This window comes from Mercenaria mercenaria, chromosome 9 (genome assembly GCF_021730395.1).
Source record: "Mercenaria mercenaria strain notata chromosome 9, MADL_Memer_1, whole genome shotgun sequence".
In the NCBI taxonomy this organism is placed as follows: Eukaryota; Metazoa; Mollusca; class Bivalvia; order Venerida; family Veneridae; genus Mercenaria; species Mercenaria mercenaria.
The window spans coordinates 42334534-42358483 of record NC_069369.1 but is presented as its reverse complement, the minus strand read 5'-3'; the positions used below and the strand labels follow the sequence as shown (position 1 = coordinate 42358483).

The 23950-nt window shown below is 37.1% G+C and overlaps 1 protein-coding gene across 1 annotated transcript in view; it reads left to right on the top strand.

The window, feature by feature from the left end:
* The window catches only part of LOC123546994 (adhesion G protein-coupled receptor L2-like), a 448877-nt gene that overhangs the window by 310784 nt on the left and 114143 nt on the right, over window positions 1-23950 (top strand). Inside the window, exon 14 of the mRNA XM_053550531.1 lies at window positions 4658-4778. Coding sequence (XP_053406506.1) covers window positions 4658-4778 — 121 coding nt within the window. The remainder of the gene's footprint in view (window positions 1-4657; window positions 4779-23950) is intronic.

The following is a 23950-nucleotide window of genomic DNA, read 5'->3' as shown; positions in this document are numbered from 1 at the left end:
CAAGAACCATAACTATCTTTCCCACTTTTTATATTATATCTTGCTTTTAGGATCGATGAATGACCGCCGTCCATTCGTTCACATTTAGTTTGTTTACACTAGCATTCACAATTTTGAAGCAATCTTAATCAAACTTGGTGACAATGTTTTTTGGTCACAAGACCTTGTTTGAGTTTGATTATGGGCTAGATCGGATCAGTATGTCCAGAGTTATGTGCCCTTGATTGACAAAATTTGCTATATTTCACCTTGTTTACACTCTAGCATCTTCATTTCTTCACCAATCATAATCATATTTATATAGAATGTGTATGACTTCAAGATCTTGGATGAGTTCGATTATGAGCAAAATCGGTCTGGTAGGACCAGCGTTATGTGCCCATGATTTACAAAAATTACTGTATTTTATGTTGTTTACACTCTAGCACCTTCATTTCTTCACCAATCCAAAACATATTTACAAAGTATATGTATTGTCATAAGATCTTGGACGAGTTTAATTTTGAACAAAATCAGACAAGTAGGACCAGAGTTATGGGCCCTTGATTTTGCAAAAATCCCTATATTTTACCTTGTTTACACCATAACACCTTCATTCCTTCTGCAATCCAAATCATATTTACACAGAATGTGTATGAGCATAAAATCTCAGATGAGTTCGATTATGAGTGAAATCTGACCATTAGGACTAGAGTTACTCGCCCTTGATATTACAGAAATTGCTATATTTCAAAGGAAAATCTTGTTAACACTATAGAGTCCACAGTTAAAGTTTGAAACTCATGAGAATTGGTCAGAATGTTTGTCTTGATGACCTCTAGTCAAATTCGCAACTGGGTCATGTGGGGTCAAAAACAAGTTCACACAGTCAAATCAAAGGAAAAGCTCTAGAGGCCACATTTATGACCATTTCTTTTTGAACCTTGGTCAGAATGTTTATCTTGATGACTTCTAGGTCAAGTTCGAATCTGGTATCTGGAGTCAAAAACTAGGCCACCCAGTCAGAAATCAAAGAAAAACCTTGTGTATGCAATAGGGGTTGCACTTTACACTGGATCTTCATGAAATTCGATCAGAATGTTCATCTTGATGAAATCTAGGTCAAGTTTAAAAATGTGTCATCCTGGTTCAAAAACTAGGTCACCCGGTCAAATCAAAGAAAAACCTTGTGTCTGCAATAGGGACTGCATTTTTAACTGGATATTCGTGGAATGTGATCAGAATGTTTGTCTTGATCAAATCTAGGTCAAGTTTGAATATAAGTCATTTGGGAACAAAAAGTAGGTCACTCTGTCAAATCAAAGAAAAACTTGGTGTGTGAAATTTGATCAGAATAATCTTCTTGATGAAATCTAGGTCAAGTTTGAATGAAAGGAAAACTGTGTGTATGCAATAGGGGCTGCATTTTTCATTGAATATTGTGGAATTTGATCAGAATGTTTGTCTTGGTAAAATCTAGGTCAGCTTTGAATATGGGTCATGTGGGGTCAAAAACTAGGTCACCTGGTCAAATCAAAGAAAAACTGTGTGTGTGCAATAGGGGCTGCATTTTTCACTGGATATTGCGAAATTCGATAAGAATGATCTTCTTGATGAAATATAGGTCAAGTTCGAATATGGGTCATCTGGGGTCAAAGACTAGGTCACCTGGTCAAATTTAAGAAAAACCTTGTGTATGCAAGATTCTTTGTCTTGATCAAATCTAGGTCAAGTTTGAATATAGGTCATCTGGGAACAAAAATTAGGTCACTCTGTCAAATCAAAGAAAAACTTGGTGTGTGCAATAGGGGCTGCATTTTTCATCTGATATGCATGAAACTTGGTCAGAATGTTTGTCTCCATAAAATCTCGGACGTGTTTTTATCTGGGTCAAAAACTATATCACCAAGTCAAATCAAAGAAAAAGCTTGTTTACAATCTAGGGCCCACATTTTTAATTCAATCTTCATAAAACTTGGTCAGAATGTTTGTTATCACAAAATCTTGGAGAGTTTTGGATCTGGGTTACGTGGGGTCAAAAACTACGTCACTAGGTCAAATCAGAGGAAAAGCTTGTTTGCACTGTAGAGGCCACTTTTTTGCTTCAATCTTCAGGAATCTTTGTTAGAATATTCGTCTCTATGAATTCTTGGACAAATTATAATCTGGGTCATGTGGGGTCAAAAACTAGGTCAATAGATCAAATCAAAGAAAATGCTTATTTACACTCAAGAGGCCACTTTTTTGCTCTAATCTTAATGAAGATTGGTCAGAATATTTGTTTCCATGAAATCTCAGATGGGTTAAAAATTGGGTCAGTTTTGGTCAAAATCTAGGTCACTAGGCCAAATTGAAGAAAAATCTTGTTTAAACTCTAAAGGCCACAATTTTGCTCCAATCTTCATGAAACTTGATCAGAATGTTTATCTCATCTAAAACTCGAATAAATTTGAAACTGGGTCATGTGGATTAAAAAACTGAGTCACTAGGTCAAACCTGGTTACACTGTTATGGTGTGTTACTCAGGTGAGCGACCTAGGGCCATCTTGGCCCTCTTGTTTAATTTACTTGGGACTGAATAACTCCAAAACTAACAAAGGGATTTTATTGAACTTTCACACAACAGAGGGCATTTATATGTCCAGTGCACAAGAACCATAACTCTGTTTGCTTACTTTTTGAATTGTCTCATTATCAAAGTTCCTCTAAAAGCGCTGAAGGAAATTTAATTAAACAGAATACATGATTAAGGGATATTGAGAAGAAGAACCTTAACTCTATTTTGTGTCACTTGTCTGTTAACCCCCTTTATCTTTTTATTACAAGTCAAGTAAAGTCTTGGAGTTTATAGGCTGAAACATATTTACATGTCCATCACCAAGTCACATGTTTGACATAGGTATGGTATGAGAACAAACATGCAAAAATGCAGCAAGAATTAGCAAGTTTACAGTTATAACTATCAGAGATCTTAGTCTAACTGTTGCAAGATATATAAGTCATATTATACACTGGGACCCCGTTATAATGCTGTCGTCGGGGTCCAAGGTTCGAGACCCGCGGATCTAGCGGGGTTAAATTTATAACGCGGGTTGCTCGTATCAGCGGTATATGCAATACCCCACCCACCGGCAACGTATTTTGGACGCTGTTTTTTGTTAATAAGAAATAAGAATTGTATTAATGGGACATTTATTTACCTTAAATGCTACTGAAAAATACATTAAAACAATTATAACGCTGTGTCATCTTCTCATTTTGTCGTGATTCTAAAAGAAAGTTGGATTTGTGTATCCCGGAAGTAAACATATATAACGCTGTGTGAGGAGTGCACTGTTGTGAGTATTACATATGCAATGCAATTGCACTGGGGGTTTTGTAACTAAAAGAGAAAAAACGCGGACAGTCTTAAAAAATTTAATTTTGAATACATGAAGAAAATCGATAAATAAGATAGAAAATTTTTAAATCACCATCGTTGATGTACGATATTAAAAAGGGAGCACATTCTCAGTATGGCTTTCAATGCGTCGAATCTTCGTTAATTCCGATGAAATGAGTTTGATGATTACGAAAAACGGCTGCAGTTTATTACAAAACTGGGCCTGTTGTACGATTTTTTATTCACTCAAGTGATCATGTCATCTGCTTAATTGGTGCAAACTTAAATGGTTTGATAGTTGACTGACCAACATTACACATTTGTTATGCAAACAATCTAATTTTGACACGGTACTGATTGCCTAATTGTCACATGTCTACATGTATTCAAACTTCAACAAAGGCGATACGCAAACAAGTAAGCTAGCAGACAATTATTGATTTTTGTCACAGTTGTCATGGCAAAAGTGTTAAAAGTACAAAGTAACATCTGCGGACTCGGTTTTTGTTGGTTTTATTTGTTGTTTTTTTACCTCGAAAATTCCGGAGCCAAGAGCCTACCACGTTATAACGAATACCGCGGTATATCAAGTAGCATTATAACGGGTTTCGAGTGTACTTGTCATACAGTTATAACTATCAGAGATCTTAGTCTAACTGTTGCAAGATATATAAGTCATATTATACTTGTCATACAGATTACTGAAGAAATCATAAAAAGGGGCAGTGTTTAGGAACCATAACTATTTCTTAACATAATTATTCCCCTTTGTTAGTTTGGTCCGACATGGCTTGCTGATAGCGAACTTTCTTACACATTTATATAATGTGTTCCAATGCAGTAGGCAGTTAGGCTACAATTATATAAAGAAAATATTTTGATTTGGCTATTGATCTGAGTATTAATGTTCTAGTGTATATTTTATTTTGGAAAATACTTACTGCTTGGGAATAATGGAGAACATCACAGAGCTGTGAGTAGATTTTGTATGCTAATGGAAGATGATATTAAGTGTATGTGTATGAAAATGAAAAAGAGATAAGGATATGTGCCTAGAGTTTCTGTTATATTTTACCATAGTATTACTTTTGTGTCTTCAGTATTGTGATATCAAAAATAGAAATATCTGAAATAAAATTGTGCTATTTCATTCTTGTAATTAAGTAATATGGATACTTGAATACTCTTGCAACATTTTAGAATGATAATCATATACACATTGTATGCAGTATAAAATTATATATTGTGAATTGTTTTGTTTGTTTGTTTGTTTATTTAGACATGCTTCTGTTACAGGCAGGTGTTGAGGGAAGTGAAATGCTAGATATTGTTGATAAATACATGGCTTTATTACAAGAAATTACGTGCAGCGGCCTGAACACTGGAGAAGTCAATCAAATAGAAAAGAACCATCTTTGTACGAATGAATCCTTTGATATGAAGTTAAAAAAACACTGTTTTCAACTGCAAATCTTTACTAACACAACATTTTGTTCAAGATTTTAGAATATTTCTTTATTCACCTCTTAAAAGAAAAATTAAAATTTAGTTTCAGTTAGGCGGCAGGGCACATAATATATTGGCATAAAATGATGCAAACTTTACGTGTATCTGTGGAATCATTCAGCATAGAATCATTCAGTATAGATAGGCTTATCCAACTTTTATAATTCTAATAGTTTTCTGATTATTTTTAAGATTATTAGGAAGACTTAACAAAGTATATGGAGAGCTATCCTACTCGGCCCGGTGTCTGCATCCTTGCGGCGTCCTCGCCTTGATTAAATTTTGATGCACTTTTTCTTTATCTCAGTAACTAGGTGATGGACTTGCTTTAAACTCACCCACATCATATGACACAAGAGCCATAACTCTTGCATCAGTATTTCATGAATTATCCCCCTTTTTTAGCTCAATGCTCAGGTGAGTTTTTCTGATCACTCAAGTTTGTCGTCTGTCTGTCGTTTGTCGGTCTGTCAACATTTAGCTTGTGTATGCGATAGAGGCTGTATTTTTCAACTGATAAGTATGAAATGTAGTCAGATTGATCTTCATGAATTTTGGTCAGAATAATTACCTTGATAAAAATCTAGGGCGAGTTTGAAAATGGGTCATTTGTGGTCAAAAACTAGGTCACTAGGTCAAATAAAAAAAACAACTTGTGTATGCGATAGAGGCTGTATTTTTAGCCCACCATCTGATGATGGTGGGCCAGTCAAATCACTCTGCGTCCGTGGTCCATCATCCTTCCGTCCGTCCTTCCGTCAGTCCTTCCATCCGTTAACAATTTCTCGTTATCGCATCTCCTCAGAAACTACCAGGGGGATTTTGACCAAACTTTGTCAGAATGATGTATTGGCACCCTAGTTGTGTCCCCCTGAAAATCAGACTGGTTCAACAATTTTTTATTGAGTTATGGCCCTTTGTTTATTTCTATAATTTACATAGATTTATATAGGGAAAAACTTTGAAAATCTTCTTGTCCAAAACCACAGAGCCTAGGGCTTTGATATTTGGTATGAAGCATCATCTAGTGGTCCTCTAGCAAGATGATTCAAATTACTTCCCTGGGGTCTAATATGGCCCCGCATGGGGGTCACATGGTTTATATAGACTTATATAGGGAAAAACTTTGAAAAACCTCTTGTTCAAAACCACAGGGCCTAGGGCTTTGATATTTAGTATGTGACATCATCTAGTGGTCTTCTACTAAGATTGTTCAAATTATCTCCCTAGGGTCAAATATGGCCCCACCCCGGGGGTCACATGGTTTACATAGACTTATATAGGGAAAAACTTTGAAAATCTTCTTGTCCAAACCACAAAGCACTGAAAAAAACTTTGACCTTGACATTGACCTAGTGACCTACTTTCACATTTTTAAAGTTACAGGCTTCAAATTTGGACCACATGCATAGTTCTGTGTTCCGAAATAAAATTTGCCCTTGATTTTGACCTAGTGACCTACTTTCACATTTCTCGAGCTACAGCTTTCAAATTTGGACCACTTGCATAGTTTTGTGTACCAAAATGAACTTTGACCTTAAGATTGACCTAGTGACCTACTTTCACATTTCTGTAGCTACAGGCTTCAAATTTAGACCACATGCATAGGATTGTGTACCGAAACAAACTTTGACCTTGACATTGACCTAGTGACCTACTTTCACATTTTTGAAGGTACAGGCTTTAAATTTGGACCAAATGCATAGATTTGTGTTCTGAAGTGTAATTTGACCTTGATTTTGACCTAGTGACCTACTTTCACATTTCTCAAGCTACAGCTTTCAAATTTGGACCACTTGCATAGTTTTGTGTACCGAAATAAACTTTGACCTTAAGATTGACCTAGTGAGCTACTTTCAAATTTCTCAAACTACAGCCTTCAAACTTGATGCACATGCATAGTTTTGTGTACAAAGAACTTTGTCCATGAAATTGATCTAGTGACCTACTTTCACATTTCTCAAGCTACAGCTTTCGAATTTGGACCACATGCACAGTTGTGTACGGAAATGAAATTTGACCTTGAGCTAGTCAATAAGTCTTGAAAATTGGAACACTCAAAAATGGCACATTGGTGGGCGCCAAGATCACTCTGTGATCTCTTGTTCAATTAATCTTCATGAATTTTGGTCAGAATGATTACCTTGATGAAATCCAGGCCGAGTTTGAAAACGGGTCATCTGGGGTCAAAAAATTAGGTCACTAGGTCAAATAAAAAAAACATTGTGTATGCAATAGAGGCTATATTTTCTAATTAATCTTCCTGAAATTAAGTCAGAATGATTGCCTTGATGATATCTAGATCAAAATTGAATATGGGTCATCTAGGGTCAAAAAAAGGTCACTAGGTCAAATCGAAGAAAACCCTTGTGTATGCGATAGAGGCTGTATTTTTCAACTGATCTTCATGAAATTTGGTCAGAATATTGCCATGATAAAATCTACGTTAAGTTTGATTATGGGTCATCTTGGATCAAAAAGTAGGTCACTAGGTCAAATTAAATAAAACCCTTTTGTATGCAGTGAGGCTGTATTTTTCAATTGATCTTCATGAAATTTGGTCAGAATGATTGCGTTGATGAAATCTAGGTCAAGTTTGAATATGGGTTATCTAGGGTTAAAAACTAGGTCACTAGGTTAAATCAAAGAAAAACCTTGTGTATGCGATAGAGGCTAATTATTTCAACTGATCTTTATGAAATTTTACAGAATGGTTGCCTTGATGGAGTCTAGGTCAGGTTCAAATATGGGTAGTCTGGGGTTAAAAACTAGGTCACCAGGTCAAAGAAAAACCTTGTGTATGCGATAGAGGCTGTATTTTTCAATTGATCTTCATGAAATTTGGTCAGAATGATAGCCTTGATGAAATCTAGGTCAAGTTCGAATATGGGTTATCTGGGCTCAAAAACTAAGTCACTAGGTCAAATCAAAGAAAATACTTATTTATACTCAAGATTTTGCTCCAATTTTAATGATAATTGGTCAGAATTTTTTTTTCCATGAAATCACTAGGTCAAACATGTTTACACTGTTATTGTGTGTTATGGTGTGTTTCTCAGGTGAGCGACCTAGGGCCATCTTGGCCCTCTTGTACTTAGAATTTCCGTTTAAAGTTTTGGTGCATTTCCACTTTATCTCTAAATGGATTTGATTCAAACTTATAATTTTTCCATATCATCGCCAGCATCATCTGACACAAGAGCCATAACTCTTGCACCAATATTTCATGAATAGTCCCCCTTTTTTACTCTGTTATTAGATTTAATTCAGGCTTATGATATTTGTTCCACATTTTCACGAATATCATGTGACACAAGGGCCATTTTGCTACACTTTCTCTATATCTTTGTAATAATTTAATAGATTTGATTCAAACATAAATCATTGTCCTCATTTGACTCTTTCATGAATTATATCCCCCCTATTAGTATAGGTGGATGGTCAAGCGTCCAGTGTCCTTCGTCCGTCATCCTGGATCCTGCATCAACGTTTTTAGTCCACCATCATCAGATGGTAGGCTATTCAAATCACTCTGCGTCCGTGGTCTGTCGTCCTTCCGTCCGTTAACAATTTCTCATTATCACATCTCCTCAGAAACTACCAGGGGGATTTTGACCAAACTTTGTCAGAATGATGTATTGGTACCCTAGTTGTATCCCCCTGAATATCAGACTGGTTCAACAATTTTTAGTGAGTTATGGCCCTTTGTTTATTTCTATAATTTACATAGATTTATATAAGAAAAAATCTTCTTGTCCAAAACCGCATCATCTAGTGGTTCTTTACCAAGTTTGTTCAAATTATCCCCCTAAGGTCAAATATGGCCCCGCCCTGGGGGTCACATGGTTCATATAGACTTATATAGGGAAAAGCTTTTAAAATCTTCTTGTCCATAACCTACAACATTCAAATTTAGACCACATGTATGGTTTTGAGTGGCAAGATGAACCTTGACATGAGTTGACCTTGATTTTGACCTAGTGACCTACTTTCACATTTTTGTAGCTACAGCCTTCAAATTTGGACCACATGCATAGTTTTGTGCACTGAAAAAACCTTTGACCTTGACATTGACCTAGTGACCTACTTTCACATTTTTGAAGGTACAGGCTTCAAATTTGGACCATATGCATAGTTTCGTGTTCCGAAATGAAATTTGACCTTGATATTGAACTAGTGACCTAATTTCACATTTCTCAAGCTACAGCCTTCAAATTTGAACCACATGCATAGTTTTGTTTACCGAAACAAACTTTGACCTTTACATTGACCTAGTGACCTACTTTCACATTTTTGAAGGTACAGGCTTCAAATTTGGACCACATGCATAGTTCTGTGTTCCGAAATAAAATTTGACCTTGATTTTGACCTAGTGACCTACTTTCACATTTCTCGAGCTACAGCCTTCAAATTTGGACCACTTGCATAGTTTTGTGTACCAAAATGAACTTTGACCTTAAGATTGACCTAGTGACCTACTTTCACATTTCTGTAGCTACAGGCTTCAAATTTAGACCACATGCATAGGATTGTGTACCGAAACAAACTTTGACCTTGACATTGACCTAGTGACCTTCTTTCACATTTTTGAAGGTACAGGCTTCAAATTTGGACCACATGCATAGTTCTGTGTTCCGAAATAAAATTTGACCTTGATTTTGACCTAGTGACCTACTTTCACATTTCTCGAGCTACAGCCTTCAAATTTGGACCACTTGCATAGTTTTGTGTACCGAAATGAACTTTGACCTTAAGATTGACCTAGTGACCTACTTTCACATTTCTGTAGCTACAGGCTTCAAATTTAGACCACATGCATAGGATTGTGTACCGAAACAAACTTTGACCTTGACATTGACCTAGTGACCTTCTTTCACATTTTTGAAGGTACAGGCTTTAAATTTGGACCACATGCATAGATTTGTATTCTGAAGTGTAATTTGACCTTGATTTTGACCTAGTGACCTACTTTCACATTTCTCAAGCTACAGCTTTCAAATTTGGACCACTTGCATAGTTTTGTATACCGAAATAAACTTTGACCTTAAGATTGACCTAGTGACCTACTTTCAAATTTCTCAAATGACAGCCTTTAAACTTGATGCACATGCATAGTTTTGTGTACAAAGAACTTTGTCCTTTAAATTGATCTAGTGACCTACTTTCACATTTCTCAAGCTACAGATTTCGAATTTGGACCACATGCACAGTGTTGTGTACGGAAATGAAATTTGACCTTGAGCTAGTCAGTAAGTCTTGAAATTTGGAACACTCAAAAATGGCACATTGGTGGGCGCCAAGATCACTCTGTGATCTCTTGTTACTTAAACATCTTAACTTCTGAAACTGCTGGTCAGAATTACACAAAGCTTGGTTAGTAGCATCCTGGCATGGATCTTTACCAAGTTTGTTCAAATGGTTCACCTTGGCCCCATTTAGGGGTCACCAGAGCTAAAAATAGAAAAACCTTTAAACAATTTCTTCTCAGCTGCTTGATGGATCTTCATCAAACTTGGTTTGTAGCATAATTATAAGGTCCTCTCTCAATTTTGTTCAAATGGGGGCACTTTAACCCTTTTAGGGGCTGATAGAGCTAAAACTAGAAATACCTTTAAACAACTTCTTCCCATTAGGCGCAAGTAGAGTTAAAAATAGAAAAACCTTAAAATGCCTTCTTCCTATGAACCATAACAATAATGAACTGCTGGATTGAACTTCATCAAATTTAGTCTGTAGCATCATTATAAAGTCCATTCCCAAATTTTTTCAAGTGGGGTGGGGCACTTGGCCACTTTTGGGGGCCACTAGAGCCAAAAAATAGAAAAAAGCCTTCAAATGACTTCTTCTGATGAATGGTTGGATGTATCTTCATCCGACTTGGCCTGTAGCATCATTGTAAGGTTGCTTTCCCAAATTTGGGCAGTTGGCCTCTTTTAGAGGCCATTAGAGCTAAATATAGAATAACCTTTTAAAATTGGATCTTCAGTAAACTTGGTTTATAGCATCATTATAAGGTTTTCTCTCAATTTTGTTCAAATGGGGGCTGTCAGCCCTTTTTAAGGGGCTGCTACAGCTAAAAATGGAAATGCATTTAAATGACTTCTTCTCATGAAATGCTGGATGGATCATCATCAAACTTGGTTATAAGGCCCTCTCCCAAAATTGTTAAGTGGTGGTGTTTGGCTCGTTTAGGGACCGCTAGAGATAAAAATAGAAAAAAGCCTTTAAACGACTTCTTCTGATGAATGGCTGGATGGATCTTCATCAGACTTGTCTTGTAGCATCATTGTAAGGTCCCTTTCCCAAATTTGTTCAAATTGGGGCACTTGGCCTCTTTTAGGGACCATTAGAGCTAAAAATAGAATAACCTTTAAATGACTTCTTCTCATGAACAATTTGATGTATCTTCATTAAACTTGGTAGTATCATTGTAATGGTTCTGCATGGTCCATTTTACTAAATGGATTTGATTCAAACTTAAAAATTGTTCCACATTGTCACCCAGATCATATGACAAAAGATCTGGAACCAGTTTTTAGTTCACCTGAACATTGTTCAGGGTGAGCTATTAGTATAGGTGGATGGTCCGTCGCAGAGCTGTCAAAGCCTGAAGGTGTGTAAGAGTGAGATGGGGGTTCCAAGGGTGTGGGGGTGCTCCTTGGTTAGGGGGTCCCCAGAAGCTGTAGATGCCCGGAGATTGATTTTGGCTATTTTTTCATAAAAAATTTGCACTACATTCAGACTTCAAAGATACTAATTTTAGGTCACAAAGGTATAGAGAACAGACAATCAAAGACAACCATTCTTTAATTAGAACATGTAGCCTTCAAAACAGGACAGTATCTAAGTAAACCATATTTTACACAATACTGTACTAGCAAAATACTGTCTACTTCCAGTTTACTGGTGCTGCTTGTTATACTCCCATGTGACTTTCTTGGAACATTCAACAGAGCTTTTACATTGATTGTATTTATGTGATGGTTCCTTATTGTTCAGTTTTACTGTTAAAATAGAGCTCAGAGATCCATCTGTTTTGAGAGATGCACGAAAGTCTGTCTTATTCATATGAACTAAGCTAAAAACATGCTCTTCTTCTGCATTACTATGAGGCAAAACTAACACAAGCATTGCAACCTTGAAAAGTATTTGCAATCTAGAGTGCATATGTAACCTCCATATAACATCCATTAGTGTACTGAGTAAGTTTTTTTTATATGCTGCAGCTCTCCAGCAAACCTTTTTGTTTTTGCCATTTTTGGCGACGACAGACCTGGATTTTTTTTTTCCTACTCATCTTAACTTTTTATTTGGTCGCACTCGATTAACTTCATGCAAAAATCGGAGATGCCCTGGGATGTTGCGTAGAGGCTCTTGGTTAAAAATTTGATGCTACTTGTCAATATTACGAGGAAATATTCGAGAACATCTTGAAGTGCTATTTATTAGACCTGTACTCGGGGCGTTGAATTCTTCATGTGAGGAAGCCATCCAGCTGGCTTACGGAAGGTCGGTGGTTCTACTCAGGTGCCCGCTCGTGATGAAATAATGCTTCCTCCACCATTAGAGCTGGAAAGTCGCCATATGACCTATCATGTGTCAGTGCGACGTTAAATCCAAAAAAAAAAAAAAACTAGATCTGTGTGGATGGTTGTTTTTAAACGTTTTGTTGCGACGATCATGTAAACATCACAACAAAAAAGTGAATCGGCCATCCAGCATATACCGACTTAGGGCGTACTTGTTTGGAACAGCATACACTAAATAAGCGTCATTGGTTACTTCCGCCAAACTCCACACAGGAGTTACTTCCCTTCCGCTATCTCTACCTATAGGTAAGAGAGATCACTGCATAGGAGATTGTACTTTCGCTTGTAAACGGACGTGTTGTATGGCAGTAACCAGGATCACGTATATGATAAAACATTTGAAAACCGTAAAATTTAGCTGTTTTAGATTAATATTGATTATTTCAGGTACAGCTCTTAATTAGGCCATACCAAATTGATCAATAGTTCTTCGGAAAATTTTCAAAAAAAATAGGAGCGAGTGAGCGAATTTTTTTTTTTTTCTCAATTTTTATTTTTTCAGAGGCGGGTAGATTTTACATGGAGCGAGTGGGTGTTTTTTGTTTTGTTTTTTTTCTAGCTTGGACCCTTGAGAATGCAGTTATCATTGTACATGAAGTTAATATTTCTTTAGAAATAACACATAAATCAATTATTAACAGTGTGACAATCACAGTAGATAGCCTTTCTGTATGTTTTAAAGACTACAATTCATGTCATGATTTTGCAAATTAATTCTTGCCAAAATTCACTGAATCACTTTTTTTAGCTCACCTGTCACAAAGTGACAAGGTGAGCTTTTGTGATTGCGCGGTGTCCATCGTCCGTCCGTGCGTCAGTGCGTCCGTGCGTGCGCCCGTAAACTTATGCTTGTGACCACTCTAGAGGTCACATTTTTCATGGGATCTTTATGAAAATTGGTCAGAATGTTCATTTTGATGATATCTAGGTCTAGTTTGAAACTGGGTCACGTGCCCTCAAAAACTAGGTCAGTAGGTCTAAAAATAGAAAAACCTTGTGACCTCTCTAGAGGCCATATATTTCACAAGATCTTCATGAAAATTGGTCAGAATGTTCTTCTTGATGATATCTAGGTCAAGTTCGAAACTGGGTCACGTGCCCTCAAAAACTAGGTCAGTAGGTCTAAAAATAGAAAAACCTTGTGACCTCTCTAGAGTCCAAATATTTCACAAGATCTTCATGAAAATTGGTCAGAACGTTCACCTTGATGATATCTAGATCAAGTTCTAAACTGGGTCACGTGCCATCAAAAACTAGGTCAGTAGGTCAAATAATAGAAAAACCTTGTGACCTCTCTGGAGGCCATATTTTTCATGGGATCTGTATGAAAGTTGGTCTGAATGTTCATTTTGATGATATCTAGGTCAAGTTCAAAACTGGGTCACGTGCGGTCAAAAACTAGGTTAGTAGGTCTAAAAATAGAAAAACCTTGTGACCTCTCTAGAGGCCATATATTTCATGAGATCTTCATGAAAATTGGTCAGAACGTTCATCTTGATGATATCTAGGTCAGGTTCGAAAGTGGGTCATGTGCCATCAAAAACTAGGTCAGTAGGTCAAATAATAGAAAAACCTTGTGACCTCTCTAGAGGCCATATTTTTCATGGGATCTGTATGAAAATTGGTCTGAATGTTCATCTTGATGATATCTAGGTCAAGTTTGAAACTGGGTCAACTGCGGTCAAAAACAAGGTCAGTAGGTCTAAAAATAGAAAATCCTTGTGACCTCTCTGGAGGCCATACTTGTGAATGGATCTTCATGAAAATTGGTCAGAATGTTCACCTTGATGATATCTAGATCAAGTTTGAAACTGGGTCACGTGCCTTAAAAAACTAGGTCAGTAGGTCAAATAATAAAAAAAACCTTGTGACCTCTCTAGAGGCCATACTTTTCATGGGATCTGTATGAAAGTTGGTCTGAATGTTCATCTTGATGATATCTAGGTCAAGTTTGAAACTGGGTCAACTGCGTTAAAATAACTAGGTCAGTAGGTCTAAAATTATTAAAATCTTTTGACCTCTCTAGAGGCCATATTTTTCAATGGATCTTCATGAAAATTGATCTGAATGTTCACCTTGATGATATCTAGGTCAGTTTCGAAACTGGGTCACGTGCGGTCAAAAACTAGCCCAGTAGGTATAAAAATAGAAAAACCTTGTGACCTCTCTAGGGGCCATATTTTTCATGAGATCTTCATGAAAATTGGTGAGAATGTTCACCTTGATGATATCTAGGTAAAGTTCAAAACAGGGTCACGTACCTTCGAAAACTAGGTCAATAGGTCAAATAATAGAAAAACCTTGTGACCTCTTTAGAGACCATATTTTTCAATGGACCTTCATGAAAATTGGTCAGAACTTTTATCTTGATAATACCTAGGTCAAGTTCAAAACTAGGTCACTATGTCAAATAATAGAAAAAAACGACGTCATACTCAAAACTGGGTCATGTGGGAAGAGGTGAGCGATTCAGGACCATCATGGTCCTCTTATTTATTTTGTATCTATAATTACTAAGGGATGAGTGTCTTATTTTTAATTTTGATTTTTCTACATCAATCTGAAGGCATGCCTATTTAATGGCAGAGAATGAGGAATATTTGAGACAAAACAGCCACCTGAGTGGACTAACATATCTTCTGAAACGCAGTAAGGTGGCTTCAACACATGAGCAATTTTGTGCCCCTAGTGAAACCCCAACCCATCGAGGTGAGGGGAAAGTAATAAACCACTTGACCAGTGAGTCCAGAGTTGGGCATACAAATGCTTTGACATTGCTCGAATCCCATTGGAATAATTTCTTAACAGATCAGGCCAGCTTAAGTCTTTTTAGTAGATGTTCATTTCAGTCAAAAATGGTAACAGACGGACAAAGAATGATCCCAACATGCATCCCCCCACCCCTCTTAAAAGTGTTATTTATTGTGATTTGATTGACATAGAAATTGGGGAGGTCTGTTCTTTTCAGTTTCTTTCTTTGAATCAATTCACAGCCAATTAATATACAAACAGGGAAAATTGGGGTTATAAAAGGACAGATTTTGTTAAAAATTATTTTATATATACACTACTTATTTGAAAAGCTAAACAATTTTTAAATTGACTAAATGCATTTTGATAGAATATCTGACTGCTGTACTAAAAAAGTTAGGATCTGTCAACAAACTTTTTTTTTTAAGGTATAGGTCCATGTTTCGGAGAAAGAAGTTCGAACGTCATCAAATCATAGAAAGAAAGCATTGTTTTACTTAAAAATTTAACAGCTTATAAAACATTTTTATTATTCTACAAAACCATTGTCAATTTACGAATATGTAGTTAAAGGGAAAGGGGGATTTGCATAAAAGGGGGCCACTGTTCTGGACATTCAGCCCTTTTAAAAAACTCCCCATTTTTGCCCACCTGCACAAAGTGACAAGGGGGGTTTTTTGTGTTTCCGGCGGCTCCGCGCCGCCCCGTCCCGCCGTGCGGCGTCCGGCCCCTTCCGTAAACTTTTGCTTGTACCACTCGAGGTCACATTTTTCAGGGGATCTTTAGAAAGTTGGTCAGAATGTTCACCTTGTGATATCTAGTCAAGTTCAAAACTGGCCCACGTGCCATAAAAAACTAGGTCATGGGTCTAAAAAAAAAAACCCTTGTGACCTCTCAAAGGGGGCCATATTTTTCACAAGACTTCATAAAATTTGGTCAAATTTTTCCCCTTTGATGATACTGGAAATTCGAAACGGGGTCACGTGGGTCAAAAACTGGGTCGTAGGTCTAAAAAAAAAAAACCCTTGTGACCTCCTGAGGCCATATTTTCATAAAGTTTTCATGAATTTGGGTCGAATGTTCACCTTGAGTACTAGGTAAAGTTCGAAACTGGCACAAGGGTCAAAAACTAGGTCATTAGGTCTAAAAATAAAAAAAAACCTTTTAACCTCTCTAGAGGCCATTTTCTCAATGGATCTTCATGAAAATTGGTCAAAAGTTCACCTTGTGTATCTAGGTCAATTCAAAACGGGGTCCGGGGTTAAAAACTGGGGTCAGTAGATCTAAAAAAAAAAAAACCTTGTGCCCCTTTTTAAGGGGCCATATTTTCATGAGATCTTCTGAATATTGGTCAAAATGTTCACCTTGATGATACTAGGCAATTTTCGATACTGGGTCAGTTGGACAAAAACTGGTCAGTAGGTCTAAAAAAAAAACCTTGTGACCTCTCTAGAGGCCTATTTCTCAAGGGATCTTCTAAATTGGTCAAAATTTCCCTTGATCTATCTGGGTCAAGTTCGAAACTGGGTCACGTGCGGTCAAAAACTGGGTCATAGTCTAAAAATAAAAAACCTTGTGACCTCTCTGACCCAAATTTTTTTTCAAGGGATCTTCAAAAAATTGGGTCAGAAGTTTACCTTGAGATATCAGATAAAAGTTCAAACTGGGTCACGGGGGGTTAAAACAGGTCGTAGATCTAAAAAAGAAAAACCTTGTGACCTTCTAAGGCCATATTTTTCAGAGATTTTCATGAATATGGTCAAAATTTTTCATCTTGGATATCTGGGCAGTTCAAAACTGGTCCGTGGGGCAAAAACTAGGTCATGGGTCAAAAATAAAAAAAACCTTGTGACCTCTCTAGAGGCCTATTTTAAATGGATCTTCATGAAAACTGGGGGAAAAATGTTCACTTGATAATCAGGTCAGGTTCGAAAACGGGGTCTGTGCGATAAAAAACTAGTCATGGGTCGAAAAAAAAAAAAACCCTTGTGCCCCCTCTCTAGAGGCCATATTTTTCACGAGATCTTCATAAAAATTTGGGTGAAATTTTCCCCTTTGATGATATCTAGGTCAATTTAAAAGGGTCGGTGCCTTCAAAAACTGGGGATTGGGTCAAAAATGAAAAAGCTTGGACCCCCAGAGGCCATTTTTTTTTCAATGGATCTTCATAAAAATTGTCAAAATTTTTATCTTGATATCGGGTCACATGTCTCAAAAACGGTCACTATGTAAAATAATAGAAATAACGACTCATACTCTTTCAACACTGGGTCATGTGGGGATAGGGAGCGATTCGGCCCATAGGTCCCTTTTAAAAAAAGCTGTTACACTCTTTTTTTTTGATGCTTTGCAACATCGTGCGAGTGTTTAAACTTTACTAAAAAAAACAAGTTTTTGAAAATTTGTTTACATTTTTTCATTACAAATGGCATTCTTATTTGGGGGGGACAACTCTTAAGAATATTTTTAAGTACCCAACCCTTTTGGGGACAGAACAGAAAAACATGTATTGGACAGATAATTGTGTCCGATGCGTCATTCTTAAAAAAAATCTTTTGTTTTTATGATATACTGCTAAACCCGAAAATCAATCGCGGGGGGGGCCAAATTAACATACTGAACAAAACAACTGAAACAAACGGTTTGAAAACTTTATATCTGAACAATAGTTCTAAGTTTACCCAAAAATTTTTATGTCTCCCCCCCTCTGGGGAGACATATTGTTTTTCCCCTTCCATCCCGCTTCCGCCCCGCCGTCCGTACTCACACTTCTTTTCCGAGAAATAACTGGAAAACCCATTTGACCTAAACCTTTAAAACTTGATGGGGTGTGGGGCTGCTGGATGAACGCCCCTATTGTTTTGGGTCCTCTGTCAAAGGAAAGGCACGGGGGCCGAACATTGAAAACCATTTCCAATCATAACTAGAAAACCCTTTCCCGATTTTGAAACTTAATAGATGATGGTCTTTGTACATGCAAAGTAGACCCCTACATTTTGGGGTCATTCTTTAAAGGTCAAGGTCACAGGGGCCTAACTTTTAAAAACTTTTCCCAGTCAATAATTTGGAACAACATACCCAAAATTTGAAATTTAAAATGGGATGATTGATCATGCAGAGTAGATGACTCTATAATTTTGGGGATCATCTGCCAAAAGTAAAGGTCCGGGGGCCAAAACATGGAAAACAATTTCCATCAAAAACTTGAAACCCTTGACCCGAATGTTAAAACTTTATGAAAATTGGGACAGCAGAAAAAATGACCACAATTTTTTGGGGGGTCACTCTATTAAGGTCAAGGGTCCCCGGGGCCTAAACGGAAAAACAATTTCCGGTCATAACTTGAAACCACCAACCCAAATGTTAACTTCATAATATTCTCTGCAGATAGATGCCCCCCTTTTGGTTTTTTGGGGGTCACCCTTTAAAAGGTCAAGGCACGGGGGCCTGAACTTGATACCTTTTCCATCAAAACTTAAAACCCCTCTTTATCCAGAAGGAAACTTCGTAGGAAAATTTGAACTGCGAGTGATGCCCCCAATTGAGGGGCAGTCATAAAGGTAAAGGGTCCGGGGGCCGGCAGTGAAAAATTTTCCCCCGGAAAAATAATTTGAAAACCCACTTGACCAAAATGTTGAAACAAAATGGGTGAGGGACATGCAAGTAGTGACCCCTGTTTTTTTGGGGGTCTTTTATCGGTCGGGGTCACAGGCCCCTGAAACATGACTTGAGAACCACTTGGCCAAGATGTTAAAACTTACGGGATGACTGGACATGCCAAAGTAATGACCCCTATTGCGCCACCATCATTCTCTTTGATTTTTGCTCCTACCCGTACTGACTTTTTGCCTAACCACTTTGCATTGGGGGAGACTGCGCTTTTTTGAAAAAGCTTTTCAGTTTTAATTGTTTTCTTGTCACTCGCATGTCTTACAATCAGGCTTTCATTCTTTTCAAGTATTGAACAATTGTAAACGTGCCTCTTCATCATCTACCGCACATCAAAGGGCAATTTTGGGGCACAACATGCACTCGAGATTTTAAAAAAAAATTGAACAAAACCATAAATTTCCTGATTTTTGAGTTTGGGTCATCAGCTACATGTATAAGGACACTAAAAATCCGATCAAAACCCCTTTGACCTTTAAAAACAGCGAAAAAACCGTTTTAAACCATTATCTTTCCGGACCGCGTAATCAAAAAAAAAAATTATTTGGGAGATTTTTTAAAACGTCGAGCAGTGATTTTTTTATTTTTTTCTCGGGAAGAAATTATTGATGGTCGTTACGAACGACAAAAATTTGGGAAGGCCAAAATAAATATGCATGAGATTTGACGTATGCCGTCGTCCATAATCCAAACGTCCTGAAAAAAAAAACATTTTCTCCTCTGGGCCTTAAGCAAAATAAAAAAAAAAAAAAAAAATTAAATAACTTTTGTTTTTAATTAAATGAATTTAAAGGGATGTTAACCAAACTTGGCAAAGCAACCTATGATAAAGTCCCTTTGTTGAGCGATTAGGCCTTTTGGCCTCTTGTTATACATTTGTCTCATTTTATTTGGGAAATTTAAGATTACAGTTGAATGCATTTTTTTCTCTTCTCAGTTAAAAGAGGAGTTTTAAAATATAAATGCTCTGGGAATATCCGCTTGTACCCAGGATTTTTCACAAAAAAATTAACTGTACACATAAGGTTTTGGTAAGCTTTAAATTTTAAATACCACACATTTTAAAAAATCCATGCAGTCTAGCTTGAAAATAGGGGATTAAAAACCCGTCTCTTGTGGGTACACTAATGCAAAAAGGGTTTGGGGGAAAGGTCTTTTTTTCACTGACCAAATACAGTAAAAACCTTCTTAACACCAGCCGGGGGAAACAGACAATTTGGCTGTTTAAGCCAGGTGACCCTGAGGGGGGGGCACCCCACCTGGGATTAGGATCAAACTGAAAAGGTTTTATAAATTGGACAATAAAAATTTAATGTTAGACTTGAATAGTCTATACAACGGGATATCATCACATCATCATCATTATTATCACAAAAATCAAACTTTGTTTTTGCCCCGAATAATGCGACATAAAATAAATTTATTTCCCCATTTTCGACTTCCCAGTTTTTCAATCATGATTTGGGCCTTTTTCTTTTCTTTTTTTAATCTATCATTTTACCTTGAAATACTAAGGGTTTTTCTTAGCAATCAACAACTCCCCGTGTTTTTTTTACAACAGAAATTAATCATTTTCTTTGGCTCGCAAAAACCGATTCCAGGGGGAAAAGAGTGCTTTCCCTGCCTCTTTGGTATGCTTTTCACATGTGTGTGCATTATAATAAGTTTGAGATTCTGACACAATATTTGTTCTTAGTCTTTTTCGACCATGAAATAAATGCTCTGCTTTTTGAATACTTTTTGTGCAAAATTTAAAAATGCTACCTTCTTTGAAACGCAAATAATCGAAAAAAAGAAATTTTTGATATTAATACAATTTTTTTTATTAAACTAAATTAACTCAAATAAAAACCCAAAAAATTTCAGTTTGCAATTTTACAATACAACGTGGAAAGCCAAGGTATTTTTATCTTTTTTTGGGAAAATGTGGGCCTTCATTAAAAATCTTAACACTTTATAAATGAAGCCGAAGTATATAGGTAAATTCCACAGCTGCTTTAATAGGTCCGGGCCCAAATTTCCCCCTAAACGGGTTCAAAAACCATTACCTTACCTACGCTAAATATAAACTACATGCTTAAGAAAGTAAATAAAATCGCCTACCTATACATACATATACATGTAGTGGACCGGGGCATACTCCTATTAAAAATGCCCATTCTCCGGCATGTATCTTAGAAGACTTTTTTTAACCCTTTATTCGAGTTATTACGGAATGCCTTTTTAAAACTTTTTCCGACTGAAATTTTAAAACAAATAAAAAATTCCACCCACGAAAACCCCGATTTCAGAAAACACAAAATTATTTAAATCTTTAAATCATCTCTTTTTGACAAAATCTTTTATATCCACCAACGCCCCAAATAAAACCGGGTTGTCAAAATTAGGCAATTTTTTTCGTCGAAAATTTAAAGCGAGCTTGTACATTTTAAATCACCCTAATATCAACCCCCCCCCCCCCCACCCCCCCCCTAACATCCTGAACGATTTACATAACACAAAACCTTTAAAACTTTTTTTATTTCCTTCTAAAATCCTATTTTTAACCCGCAAATCAGGGAAATAAACGTTTTTTTACCTTCCCTTTTAAAAACCCCTCCTATATCCCTATACAAACATTCTCTCAAATTTAAATTTTCCCTTTTATCGGGGAAATCCCCTCCCCAAACCAAAAAAGGATAAGAGCACGTTAATTGAGGGAAAAAGAGGGTTTTGGGAAGCCTTTAGTATGGCCTCTTCAGACCCAAGAAAACTTTTAAATTGGACAGACAACTCAAAAAACAAACACCGTTTTCGTCTATATACACACTTTTTTTCTTTACATATACAGTAATAGATATTTTACACATACGTTTTTTTCTTTACATATACATGTACATTTTTATATATAAATTTCATGCTTATAAACCCTACGAAACAAAAGTGCCATGTTTTTTTAAAATCCCCCCTCCCCTATAGCCTTAATTAAAGTGTAATAACGTTGAACCGGATAAAAATTTAGAAACTGTAAAACACGACTTATCCACCTCACGATTAAAAATGACCCATTTTTACTTTCCCTTTTCCAACTTTTATCCAACAAAAAAAACAAAGGGTGCAGGAAAGGTGCGTGTATTTTTTATTATTTTTGGGGTGAGGGGGGGAAAGGGGGGGCCCCCTACGTCACTCCCGAATAACCAATCTTGTTTATATATTTTTTTTTCTTAAACACTTTAATAAATTTTCCATAAAGGTTATTTAGCTTATTCCCTTTTCCATTCCAGTTCCTCTCTACCCAACTCCCAAACCCCTGCAAGGTCCCCCCCCGGGTCTGTCGGGAAACCCCTTTCCCCTCCTTCCCTTTTTAAATGCTGGTGGCTCGTTTTTCCCCCGGGGTTCGTATTTTTTTAAACCTTTTCAACAGATCTTTCTTTTTTATTGCGTATTTTCCACGCCTCCCACTATGTAATCGTCCCCTCAAACCCAAAATCAATGCCGATTCTTAATGGGTTTAAAAAAGCAGGGGCTGTTTTAAAAGAACGATTTTCCCCAGTATGGGTTTTTGCAAAAATTTTCGCCTCGGCTTTCCCGTATTTGTCTCTCATTCACGTATGCACGTTCCCACGACGTTTACGGCAACCGCCTCCCATTAGTGGTTGCACTCTTTCACAATTCCGGGCTGCAAGACTTTGAATTGCTCTATAAGTTACTCATGGGTCCTCTGTTTCTTCGTCGGAGGATCGCCTCCTCCTTTTTTATGGTTTTTAATTGTCCCCGATTCCTTATCACTTTCGTCACCAGTAGCATTCATTTTTTCCCACTGTCCATTTACCGCTTTCCTCTTTGCTGCTCTCTTTTGCTAAAATGTTTTTCTCGTCTAGAGTTTTCCCCCCCAAACGTTTCTGTGTTCAGTCGCGCTGGCTGGTAAAAGAGGAGGAAATTCTCATACAGCAGTATAAAAGGAGGGGGGTCCCTTCCCCTTTTTTCCCGCCAACGCCGACTGAACCATGCAAAGTTTTTCGGGAAAAAATTCAGTTTAAAGAGATAACGTTACGTCATAAGAAGACGCAGCATAATGAGGAAAACGGGGAATCGACAGTGCGGAAGAAATGAACCTACTGGTGACGATTGATAAGGAACAAGGACAATTATACCATAAAAAGGGGGGGCAGTTTTCCCCACAAAAAACAAGGCCCATAGTAAAATTATAGACCAACTTCAAAATCTTGCAGCCGGAATTATGAAAGAGTGCAACATACATGGGGACGGGGCGGATCGCCTAAAAACGCTAGGGAAACGTGCATACATGACTGAGAGACAAAAAAACAGAAGACGATGGCGAAAATCTTTTCTAAACCATACTGTGAACGTTCTCTTTAAAAATGACCCTGCTTATAAATCCCTTAAAAAACGGCACTGTCTGGTTGTGAGATTACGTTGAGGGGCTGGAAAAACGCAAAAAACAAAAGAAAGTATCAGTTTGAAAATTCGAAAAAATACGAACCCGGAAAAACGAGACCACCAGCATTAAACAGGAAGGAGCGAAAGAGTTACCGACAGACGCCGGGGCACCTTTCAGGGGGTAGACCGTTGGGGGGAGAGTGAACTGGGAAAGGGAAAGGAATAAACCTAAAAATAACCATTATCGGAAACTTATTTAAAATGCTTAGAAAAGAAAAAAATAAACAATGACTTGTTATTTGGAGTGACGTAGGAGGCCCTCCTCTACCCCCCCACCCCACAAAATAATAAAAAGTACCGCACGCGTTCCTAGCATCCTTGTTTTCTTTGTTGGATAAAGATTGAGTTAAAAGAAAATAATAAAAGGTCATTTATTAATCAGTGATGTGACTAAGTCCCTGGTTTTTACAGTTCTAAAATTTTTCTCTTCAACGTTGATTTCACTTTTTTTAAGGCTATAGGGGGGGGGATTATAAAAATTGGGGCCCATTGCTTACGCTAGGTTTATAAGCATGCAAAATATATATACAAATTTACATGTATAAGTGAAAAAACGATGTGTATTATACTATATACATGTTATGTAAAAAAAAAAACGTGTGTAAATAGACGTAAAAGGTTTTTTTTTCTTTAG